This window comes from Apodemus sylvaticus, chromosome 1 (genome assembly GCF_947179515.1).
Source record: "Apodemus sylvaticus chromosome 1, mApoSyl1.1, whole genome shotgun sequence".
NCBI lineage: Eukaryota > Metazoa > Chordata > Mammalia > Rodentia > Muridae > Apodemus > Apodemus sylvaticus.
The window spans coordinates 156,561,171-156,573,717 of NC_067472.1; the positions used below are offsets into that span (position 1 = coordinate 156,561,171).

The following is a 12,547-nucleotide window of genomic DNA, read 5'->3' on the forward strand; positions in this document are numbered from 1 at the left end:
GCTGAATAGGCTGTCTGTAATGGTCTCCATATGTTACAAAAAGAAGGTTCTTTGATAAGGAATAAAAGCTACACTTACCTGTAGATAGAAGGGGAAGTTTCTATACAACAGTCCATTGTATAATTGTACAACATTTTCTTTACTAGGTCATCAGCTGAAGAACACTTAAGGTCATTCATTCTCTGGTTATTGTTAATAGGATAGCAATGAACATAGCTAAGCAAGTATCTACGAAATAGGACATGGGTCCTCTGAAAATATGCCATCCCATGGTGTAACTGAGTTGACTAATTAAATTCCTTTTTCAGTTTTTGGAGATTTTCTACACTGATATCAACAGTGCAAACATATCAGTTTGCAATCCTACCGAGAGTTAATGAGTGTTCCCTTTCTCCATATCCTCACAGATACTTGGTTTTTTGAGACAGGGTTTCTCTGTATAGCCCTGGCTGTCCTGGAACTCACTCTGTAGACCAGGCTGGCCTCAAACTCAGAAATCCACCTGCCTCTGCCACCCAAGTGCTGGGATTAAAGGTGTATACCACCACTGCACGGCTGTATATAGCCTTCATTATGCCAAGGTATATCCCTTCTAGTCCTACTGTGTCTATGACCTTTTCCATGTAGCAAAGTTGAATTTTGTCTGGGATCTTTTCTGTTTCTTTTGAGATGATTGTACAATTTTTGTCATTAAGCCCACTTGTATGAATTATTATATTTTTGTTGCTTTACATAGCTGGACCAGCCTTGTATCTCTAGGTTAAAATCAACCTTGATCATAGTAGATGATCTCCCTCCAACCCCCAGTATTCTCTGTAGCACTAGCTTGGTGAACATGATTTCTTTTAGTCCTTCTGTGTCATGGAAAGTTTTTATTTCTCCTCCAACTATGGCAAATAGTGTTACTGGTTCTGGTGATCTAGGTTGGCACCTGTGATCTTTTAGAACTTGGGTTGCATTGTCCCTGGCTCATCTACCTTTAGGGTTTCCGTTTTGAAAAAAGTTGCTGCTCTGATGGATTTGCCTTGTATGTGATGTGTGTGGTTTTTCCTATTAGAGCTTTCAACACTGTTGCTTTATCTTGTATATTCAGTGCTTTAGCTATGATATGAAATAGAGTCTCTCTCTTTTTCTCTCTTTGGTCTGTCTGGTATTCTGTGTGCTTCTTGTATCTGTATGTGTATTGCTTTCTTTGGTTTGGAGAATTTTTCTTCTTTGATCTGTGACCTGAGATACTTCTCCTACATTCATGCCTAGAATTTGAAGATTTGGTCTTTTCACAATGTTCTGTTGTTCCTGCATAGCCTTTTTCTGTGTTTTTTTTTTCTTTTTTTTTTTTTCATTTTCTTTGTTTGAGTGGTCTAATTCCTTCACTTTGAGTGAAGGATAGCTTTGAGTCATGATATTCTTGTCTTCTATTTGATCCATTTTTCTACTTGTAAGGCTTGCCCTGGGTTTTTTTTATTGGGTTGTTGAACTTTTCAATCACACCTTCATCTCATCTTGAGTTTTCTTCAGTATTTCTACATCCTTATTGAATTCAGTTTTCAAATCCTGGCTCCTTTTGCCATTTCCTTCAACCTGGATTCGTGTTTCCTGGGCATCACTTGGGCACTTATTCTCTTTAACTTTGTCGAACTTTTTCTTTGTGTCATCTTTAAACTTCTTAATTTTTTTATTATGTTTATGATTGTCTTTTTAAGTTCCTGATCTTGGGGACCTCAACTAGGTATTTATCACTGAAAAACATTTCTACAAGACTGATAGATTTTTGCAAGGGGCATGCTTATTATCTTAACCTTCCATGATGTTTGTGGTTTTGCAATGAGACCTGAGTATTTGGATTTATTTTCTTGGTTGTAAATCCAATGTGGACACAAAAGATTGGCACTAAGGATATGCCTCCCAGCCCAAATCTGAAGAATGGGTAGGGCATGAGTGGGGCTTACCTGTCTGAGCCAGAACCCTAGTTATAAGCCTGGGGAAGGTATGGGGATTAAAGAAATTGAAGGATGAGAAGGGTCAGGTAAACTCACCAAGTTGAGCTTGTACAGAGGATTTGCAAACTGGGACAGGCCTGGAGGTTAGGAATGGTGAGCTTCAATAAGATCAAGAGGGCATGTGGATTGTTATGGTATCAGCCTGGCATAAGCATCAGGTTGAGGACAGTATAGATAGGGCTCCCCAGACTAGACCAGGGCACTAGATATGGGAGTTGATCTAAATCTGAAGACTGTGAAGGGTCCATGAGTCAGGTAGGCAGGCCTAGCAAGCTGGGAAGAATTACAGATATAGAGGCCAGGCTGTGACTAGAGTTTGGTTCCAGCACAAGCAGAATAAAGTAGGAAGACGTGAGGCACTGGACTGGTGCACAAGATCATAACCAGATTTTAAACCAAATGCTACATAAATGCATAAGCCAAATACAAAAAGGCCTGAACAGCAAAGCCAGGCCTCACACAGAGACTGCCTAACTCTGCCTCTGTTTGATAAGGGGGTAAAAGGAAGAGCCTTTGTGTTCCTAGCCAAAAGGATCCCAAGGTGGATGTCTGGAAAATATATTATCTCCTTTATGCTGTGAACTCCTTTTCATTAAGACTGTCTAAGACTTTTTTTAAATGTGATTTTATTCAGTCTGCAAAGCTTAGCTGTGGAAGAATTTTTAGTGTGCTATACTGAGAAATTCTCCAAGGGCAAGGATCAGTTAGAGATCAAAGTTTGAGAGTCAGAAGGATTGCTCTAACTCTGTTCTTCCTTGCTTTCAGTGAGGACAACTTTACAAGAATAAGAAATATAACACTGAAGAACTGCCAAGAAGCTCTACCTCCTCTATAGGGTCAGGGCTATAAATAATCCAAGAGATATTCTGAAGTGGTTTCATCCTATCCTGACACTAAAGACCTATGGGAGCCCTAGCTGAGCCTTTGTCTCCTCAGTTACATGTGGGTCAGTGGTACATACCAAAAAATAATGGTGTGGGCAGTGCTCAGGGGTCAGGCTATCTGCACTCAGAACTCAGCACCTGTCTCAAACATCCATAAGTACTCTAGGGACATGTGTTTGTTTATTGATCTAGCTTCATGCCAGGTTCTGTTCAAGGCACTGGCCTCAACACTGATAAACAGGCATGATAAGGGGCTCCTACACAGAACAGATGAGGTAAGACTGGGAAACAAGTCACAGCTACAGATAGCAGAGACAGTTGTCCAGGAAATAGTGACAATGGTATATAGAGAGAATGAGTGGGCAGATTAGTCAACTCACCCCATTGACAGTCTAGAGACCTCTAGTTCTAGGGACAGAACTGGGATTCAGATACAGGGAATCTTCTGGGTCCTCGTATGTTAAGTCCTAGAGCAGCACAGAAAAACTATAGTGTTGACCTCACTTCTAAACATACCTCCTGTCCATGGGAACTTACACCAATAGAGGAAATTACAGAATTTTGGAAGCACAAAAGTTATAGAAGCACAAACTAAAACATAACTGCTCTAACACTTCTACAAGTTTCTTTTCCTTCTTAACCTAGGAACAAATCTACCAAGGCAAGGGATTTGATTTCACAAGTTGTTACATAGGTGATTTTTATTTGCAAGTTACACTAGGGTCATAAAATAGAAAATTTCCTGTTTCTTTCAGTCCACAAAATATAAATCACGTCAGATTAAAAGCCTTGTATCATTAAAAAATTAATAAACTTGCATTAAATGCATAGTAAGTTCTCTGAAAATACAGGAATCAAACTCTAATTATATAACTGAAGAAAAACAGAAAAAAATGATGCTTACAAATTAAACAGCGTGTATCTAATCCAGGCATGGAAGCACATACCTCTAGCCCCAGCTTCTCAAGGAGGCTGAGACCAGAGAATCACCTGAGCCCAAGAGTTTGAGGCCAGCCTGGTTAATATATCAATATTCCATTCTCTCAAAAATAACAACAAAATAATAGCAAAGTAAATAATACATTGAAAAATTTTAAAGAGAAAATTAATGAAACTGAGCCGCAAAGACCAAAATCTGTAGGATGAGGCTAAAGAAAGGATAAGAAGATAGGAATACAGCCACTTAGGAAAACATTTGATGCAGAGATATAAGTATGCCCCCAATATATGTCCTAACATAAATCAATTCTAGTGTAGTGATCACCTAATGCAAACAAATCAAATGATCACGGGGGCTAATTCAGAAAAGTATACTCAAAAATCAACATCCTACTACAGGAGAAATTCTCAATACAACTGGAAAAGAAAGAGATTTCCCCAGTCTCATAAGCAGCATCTACAGAACAGCAAGTGATGTCCTATTAATGGTGGACGCTGGAAGTTCTTCCTGTGTGAGCACAGCAAAGATGCCGACTCTCACCCCCTGTCTTAGTTTGGGTTTCTATTGCTGTGAAGAAACACTATGACCAAGCTAACCCTTATAAGGGACAGCATTTAACTGGGGCTGGTTTACAGATTCAAAGGTTCAGTCAATAATAGTCAAAGCAGGATGAATGGCGTGCCGGAGGAGGAGCCAAGAGCTCTACAGCTCATTCAGAAGGGAACCAAGAGAAGACTGACAAACTCGGGCAGCGAGGAGGACATTCTCAAAGCCCACCCCCACGGTGACGCACTTCCTCCAACAAGGGCACACCTCCTAATAGTGCCACGCTCTAGGCCAGGTATAATCAACCCTATCTTATTACCTTGTTCTGGCTACTGTAAAGAGACAAACAAACAAACAAACAAACAAAAACCCAAAACAAAAAGGAAATTAAAGGGATTCCTACATTATGTTCACAAGCTATAAGAGCATATAAAGGGTATATGGAGCAAGAATGTGCGCTGTACTGAACAACTTTGGGGAGACGCAGCAAGTGAGAGATGTTCTCTCCAGTGTGAAGACAGAATACACCTGCCATTATCAAGACAGTGTGGGAAGAGAAGACTAGGCACTTAACCAATGTGCTGAGACGGGGAATCCTGAAAGGTGCCCCACAAAAACTCTAATTGCTTTTTAACTTTTTTTAGATTTATTTATTTTATATACATAGATGTTTTACTTGCATGTATGTCTGTGCACCATGTACATGCCTGGTACCCATGGAAACAAAAAAAGGGGGCGGGATCAGATCCCTTGGAACTGGAGTTATAGACAGTTGTGAGCCTCCATGTGAATTTTGAGAATTAAACCCAGGTCTTCTGCAACAACAACAAATGTTCTTAACCACTCAGCCATCTCTTCAGCCCCTCCGATCACTAGGGGGAAATTATACAGGAAAAAAAGCAGTTCAGGAGAGGATTGAAAGCTTTCTTGATAAATGATGCTGGGGTAATCAGGGATCCTTGGATTTGAAACTGGGCATCTACAACTTACCCAGATTCAAGAACCAGCTCAAAGCTAAAACTTTAAATATTTTAAGGAACTACAGCTGAGCAATAAGTTCTTAAACATAACACTAAAATCATGATCTATAAGGCCCACAAACTTTATAAGCCACCCTAGAAGAAAATGTTTGCAAAATGTACGGCCAACAAAGCCTTTATATCCCAAGTATATAAGTACTCAAAACTCGACATTAAAAATTCAATTATAAAGTATATAAATGACAGTGTACAAGCATTTCACTAAGCATTTCTGGTCCTCTCACAACCTCTCTTGTTTTTGTCAGTACCCATGATTCAGCAACTATTTGGAGGCAGCTGCTTTTGCTACCTAAGGACCTTAGGAATTATTCCTTTCCAATTTGACTAAATAAAACTGAGTTTATCAAAGCATCCAACAAACTGACTGACCATGAAATGGTATACCATAGAACACAGGCACAATAGTTACCTCAAATATGATCAGAGTGTAGACCCCTGTGAGAATGGCCACCGCGCTCGCCACTTGTGCTTCGACACTTGCCCCAAGGAACTGATGGGCCAGCAAGAGAGGAACAAGGCGGGTCTGTTGGAGAGAGGCCTGGATGCTGACAGAAACAGCCTCCCTGCAAAATAAGCCAAATACCTTGAGGTTGGTTAGGGACACAAGGGGAGTAATTAGCATACTTCCTCAGTATCCTTTCTAGCAAGTCATTCAGCCCAATGCATAATCTCACAGACAGAAAAAGCCCTGAGTACAGGCCTGTGACACAGGGCACAAGTCTTTCTGGATCATTCAAGAGCTTTTAGCCTTGGCAAGTGCCAGTCCAACAATCAGCCTGCACAATGGCAACAGGTTATCCTCTCATTTCTTCATCCTCGTCAGCACAGGAACACTCCAGCTGCCAACACAGAGCATCACCAGCTTCTTAAACTTTGGTACCCAATAGTATTGAACAGAGCCTAAAATGGCAGGACTGAGGATAATCAAGTGTGACATACGGAAAAAGGAGCTGTTTTGCAAAAGTCACTCAGTAATAACTCGGGTGAGCCTAGTAGTATCCATTCCTGCCCCAAGTTCATATGTTGAACAACTTATCTGTATACCTCAGAATGTGATTATTTAGAAATGGTTCTTAAGGAAGTCACAATGATGAAGTGAGATCATAAGGGTAGGCCTAATTCAGTGGGACATGTGTCCTTCAGAAGAGATCAGGACACAGACATGCAGGGAAGACGAAACAAGATAACATCTGTGATCCAAGAAGCTAACCCTGTCATAAGCTAAATGTCAGAGTCCTAGTCTCTTAAGCTCTGAGTAAGTATAAGTGATGCTTCAGCCCTCAAGAGTATGCACCTAACTGACTGGGAGGAACCAGGAATTGAGGTCAAAAATAGAGTGCTTTAGCAGGGGGAAAAGGGATAAGATAGGGGGTTTACAGAGGAGGAAAGAGGAAAGGGAATAATATTTGAAATGTAAAAAAAGAAAATATCTAATTAAATAAATAAATAAATCCCCAAAGATACCAAAACCAGGATACTCCAGTCCCTTATGCAAACTGACATAGTATTTGTATAATATTAATAAAATGTGAACGTTGACTAAAACATGCCTTTGCTTCAAAGTTGGTACTGACATCAGTTCTCTTATGTCCTGACCAGGATGGTTACATTGTGTCGTGCAGAGATTTTGCACCTGCTCTCTACAGTGAAAGCATTAGTACCTTGTTTAGATCATTTAAAGCATTATAAACGCGCATCATATGCATGCCCATGTTTAGTGTTCTGTAGACTAAAGTTCTTTAAGCAAGTGATATGATTTGATTGTGTCATTCAAAAAGTCCTTAGCCTGAAAATGTATATGTTGACAGTATTTGGAGGGAGTATGTGAAACGCACATTGGGCTTCATGAGTTCCTAAAAGAGTCCTCATTTGATAGCTGTGGCTGTGGATGAAGGGTGCCCCAGGCTCGCAGGCTTGCTCAGTCGTGCCGTTGGATGCAGCACAAAGGCCCCAGAGCCAAGACGTTGTTGGCCCTGCGCTATCAGACTTCTCAGCCTCCAGAACAGTAGATAAATAAACTGTTATTCCTTATAAATCACTCAGTCCTGGATAGTCTGCTATACCAGAAGAAGACAGGCTGAAGATGGTAAGCCTTACCCAGAAAGATTGTCCCAAAACCTGAAACCCACCTGCTCACTATCTCAAAGGTTCTGCTCACCACCATGTGCTCACTTCTTGGATTCAAAAAGACAGTCCAATTGTAAGTGACCTGTAGAGGTCAAGATGTAAAATGACAGTCAGTCTTTGGGAACAGCCACCATGTAACATATTCAGTACAGACACATTTTTTTTACAAATATTCTCCAACGACAGTTGATCTAGTCCTTGAATGTGGAATCTGTGGATAAGGAACACCAACTGATTTATGAGTAATAATAAATCACAAGGTATTGGAATTGTTTGAGTCCTGGGCTCTTTTAGTTCTCTCAAGGAACTTACAAAAAAGAAAGCCTCCTTAGAATTGCTTCTTGCTTCCAGCCAGGAGGCAGAAACCTGCCCCAAGAAACCCCAGTGTGCTCTGTCACAGCAGCTTCCTCCCACAGAGCTGAGCTGGAACAGCGGCTGCTGCAGACAAACCTGCCCTGAGCCAGCAGTCTGGAGGACCAGAGAGGAACTTCCCGTGGGAGGACAGGAGTCCCCCCTCAGATGGGAAGAACTGGGCACAGGGCCTCTCAAACAGGTCTCTGCAGAGAATCTCATCCGTGAGAAAACTCTTTGAGGTTTCTCAGTGTCACTGTCCTTTACTGACAATGTCAACTACTCTGATTTGATTATTATGCACATACCCCGGTGTCAAACTATTGCACTCCACCATGTAAGCATATATGCACATTATGCCAATTAAAAATTTCTAATTATAAATAATGTTAGAGACATTAGGATATACCCCATTATCTTCTGCACAAGAATCAACAGGCACGGGGTAGACATATTATGCCTTCCTCTTTCACTGCAACAGTCTGCGTTCCTTGTCCGGAAACTAAGTTTCTGTATTAAGATCATTCTATAGTTGAGTATGTTGGTTTATACCAGTCATTGACAATTAGCATCGCAGGGTATAATCAGACTTTTGGCCTATACACCGTGATCTGCAGATCAGGAAAACATAAGGGGCACAGCCTTGTTCAAATAGGGTTTCCTTCTGATGGTTGGTTACATTAGGGAAAGCCCCTGAGCACAGAATATACCGTCCATGCAAGAGTTCCTGTGGGTATCCAGTGGAGACACAGACATCACTTGGGGACAGGTGAGGCTGCAGGGACAAGCATCAAGGCTTTGATACCAAGGCTCTGATTACTGCTGGCTTTCTCCTGCACCCAGATGCATTTGCAGAATGGGAACTGAAGGTGGGACTCTGCCCAGGGCCTAGAGACACAGGGCTCCAGAACCTATGTGCTTGGCAAATGCCACCAACACGACGCAGCTGTGGGATCCACCTGTGCTCTGTGATGTCGGGTGAGTCTCTAACAGACTTGCATATTACAACAAAAACTGCTGAAGTCCATAATGCTTCTCTGAATGAGCTAGTAATCTTTTTTTTTTCATTATTGCATGAAGAACTTGCAAGTGCAACTTGACTGTAATGGCATGGAAAAAGAATTTCAATGGCAAAGCAAAAGATAAATATCAATGACTTCGCTAATAATGGAGTTACTGCCTGTTGGCTTCCATCAAATCCATTCAGTAGGAAACTCAATTTATAATAGGATGTAATGAGATTTTACAGTTTCTTTCAAATGATGTAGAAGTAATAACCTGCTGTGGTCGCCGCCGTCTGTTGCCCACTGCGTCTGTCTGGGTCACCACCACCAGGACATGTTCTTCTTTCTCAGAACCACTTGGTCCACCAGCCATTAAGGCCCCTGCCAGGTCCAGCTGAAGCATTATGGAGTCGGCGTGGCCACTGAGGTTCACAGCTGAAGGTGCATCAAGGTGAACCACAGAACAAGGAAGGAATACCTACCATTCCCCAATCACTCTCTCTCACACACACACACATACACACACACACACACCAAGACACACACCCTGCCAGGAAAGCTCTCAAAGAAATATACACCCAGCCATTTGATTCAAGCCCTATACTTGACCCGCTTACCACTCTACTACACAGACAATTGGTTCTGTGTTGCTGCAGCATGTTGAGTGCCTGTTGCTTGAGTTCTGGAAGACATCTACCCAACGGCCATGTCTGTCTTCCTGCATACACTATTTACAGCCAGCATAAAATTCCCATCCAAGTTCACGGGCCCATAGAAGGACCGGTGTCCCCATGAATGAACTAACCCATACCTACATCCAAGTTATAGGGTGTCAAACCCCTGGCTGAAAGATGGGAAATCACGATAGGAATTAAATCACAATGGGAATTAAAAGCATTCTAAAACTGGCAAAAAATAACGGTGTCCACAGAAATGCGTGTTGAGGGTCAAGCTCTCGGCCAAGCAGGGCCTATCAGGAAAAGAGGCCCCTCCCCCTCCACAGTTCTTCCCATGACAGTGGGCACCACACGGTGTCCTTCTCCTCGGCTCCTACATCCCTGGCTCTGTGTTGCGCAGACATGGGAGCCCGTACTCCTCAGCTGTATCTTGACTCTCAGAACTTCCCACCTCTGCTGCTAGGTCCTAGTTTCATGGACTGTTTAAGTGTGAAAGTGCAATCGTAGATTACGCAGGAGGGCTAGCCTCAGCATTTTGGCCCAGGTCTCCAAAGACTTCAGAAAAAAATCCACTTGGTTTATCGGGGGCAGAGTACCTCAGGGTTTTCTTTTAAGTGTTGGGGGAAGCCAGTTAGTAAATTACTTGGGTTTTTTTTTAATCTTCAAACTATACTGTTTTTAAAAATTGTACCAAAAAAATCTTAGTAAAGGAAATGTTTGGTAAGACTTGTGGATCTGTGTTACAGCTATTCTATACACTGCTTGATACTTGGGAATAGAAGGGACAAATAGAAAGTGAAAGTTACACTTGGAACAGACTTTACAGAGAAAAAAGTCAGAGAGACCCTCTGGCTTTGCCAGACTGAAACATTTCATGTCTTGGTCCTTCTGAAGGGAACTCGGGAAAAATTAACAGAAAAAAGATTGTAATGGCCATGAAGACAGCAGAAAGTAGAACAGTGCCACCTTGAGGTAAATCTCAGAATTGCAACAGGTTTCTCACCCAGTGTTCAGTGTAAAAACAAAGCCTTTGTCCTCAGGTGTAGTCCTTATTCTTCTACCTATGAACAAATACTTGACAGGAACAAAGTGGAGAGCCGAGGAATTCATCAGTTTGAGAAAATCTAGTCCTTCATGGTGGGGAAGGTAAGACACCAGGTGGCTCCACTGTAGTGAGATTATTCTGAAAGAAAGGCTGGGCTGTAATCCTCAAGGCCCACTCCACTGAACCCCTTCCTACAGAAGGCCACAGCTCCTAAAAATTCCAGAACCTCCCAAACCAGCTCTTTGTGAGGGTCTAAAAGCACTAGTAGGGAGATGACTAGGTAAATTAAAGCATCCAACAGTTATCCATTCAAATGGACAATACAAAAACCTAAGGCGCATAAGCCCTACAGATGTAGCCACCTTTCTTTCCCCCAGCGCATGCCCAGGGCGCCAAGTCCAACCCGGAAGTTCCCCATTGTGCCGAGGTGTTCACACCGGCAAACAGGAGCTTTGAAGCTGAGCCCTACCCTGCAAGTCTCTCTAACTCAAGGCGCCTTCCAGCCATAGCATGACCCTAATACGGTCGCACTGTGCACAGGAACACCCATCTTCCGTGAACCCTCTCTTCTGCAGAACTTCACTATACACTTGGCCCTCTGAAATACATCCAAGGGCCTGGGTCTCTACCCAAGTCCTACCACTCTGTCCCGTGTTCTGCTGTACTCTGCGCTGTCATGCACGCTGTTCACAGTGGTTGAAACTTCTCTTAGAGTCTCTCCCTAACAGTGTAGCTCTTCAGGCAAAGGGGTTACTTACTTCCCTTCCTTCCTTTTCTTTCCTTCTTTTCTTTTATTTTCTTTAACTTTTCTGGACAACAGTGGATTCTCAAATCATCTATAAACAGTACATGATTGCCAGATAAACATCTGTTTATAGAATCAACTCTGAATATAGACCAGAGTTTCAGACACACAAGAGCATGAAACGATGCTTGTTTTCCAATCCTTCAGCCACATTCCTCCTGCCTTGCCCATTTGCCTAAATCGATGCTTTACCTGTCCTTCAAGACCTAACTCAGCATCCTCTTAGAGTTCTAAAAAACCATCCTCAGAGGTCCCGTTGGCCTGGGCCTCCTCATCCCTCATTATGACTCTGAGGACAGGGACTTCCTCCCCCACCCCGCTGCTGGCTCTCCTGGTGCCAAGATCTAGACTTGTAGCAAGGAGGAAGATGTGAGAAGATACTTTGGAAGAGCAGGCAATGTTCTGCAGCAGGGCAGAGGACAGTCTCGAAGGGAGGCCTTTACTGACACCTACACAGTTGAATCTTCAAAGGCTTAGTTTTTGCTATGGCGCCATCAAACATTAGGCTCAGTACTGCCAGGTCTAAGTCCCCTGGCTGGTCAAGCTTTGACCCTCTTTTAGACTGGACCTTAATTTTAGTCTAGCCCTTGGCCTGCAAGCTGTCCTCCTCCTGACAGCTCCTAAGGATTTCTTCTTCCTTTGCAATAGTTGCTTTGAGCGTCAATTTGCCTGGGTTACACAATCTCCAGGTATCTGCTATTAAGCAAATGATAGTTATAGTGTATGCCTGAGAGGGTGTTTCTGAAAGCAATTAACATTTGAACTGGTGGATCGTAGTAAGCTCAGTGCTCTCCCCAGTCTAGCAGGTATCATCCAACCTACTGATGAAAATGCTCCAGAGGGAGGATTTGGTCAGCTCACTCGCTCACGGCACAGATCTTCATCTCCTTCTCTAAGCTCAGGCCTTCAGTCTCAGACTGGAACACACACCATCAGACCCCAAACACCCAGGCCTTTTGAATCCCACTTCTACTTGCAAGTGGACTTCTCAGGGTTCACAACTATGTGAGTCAATCCTTAAAATAATTATTGTTTTACAAATACATATATATAGCTATATGTATATGTACATATATGCATATATTTGTGAGTGTATATGTGTGTATATGTGCATATTTGCTCTGTCTG

General features: G+C 42.4%; 1 protein-coding gene across 2 annotated transcripts in view; it reads right to left on the reverse strand.

Moving 5' to 3' along the window:
- Positions 1–12,547, reverse strand: part of Oca2 (OCA2 melanosomal transmembrane protein) — a 301,441-nt gene that overhangs the window by 258,098 nt on the left and 30,796 nt on the right. For both annotated transcript variants that reach the window (XM_052161541.1, XM_052161535.1), the window contains exons 6-8: positions 9,167–9,327; positions 7,540–7,619; positions 5,820–5,973 (exon numbers count right to left, since the gene is read on the reverse strand). In XM_052161541.1, coding sequence (XP_052017501.1) covers positions 5,820–5,973; positions 7,540–7,619; positions 9,167–9,327 — 395 coding nt within the window. The remainder of the gene's footprint in view (positions 1–5,819; positions 5,974–7,539; positions 7,620–9,166; positions 9,328–12,547) is intronic.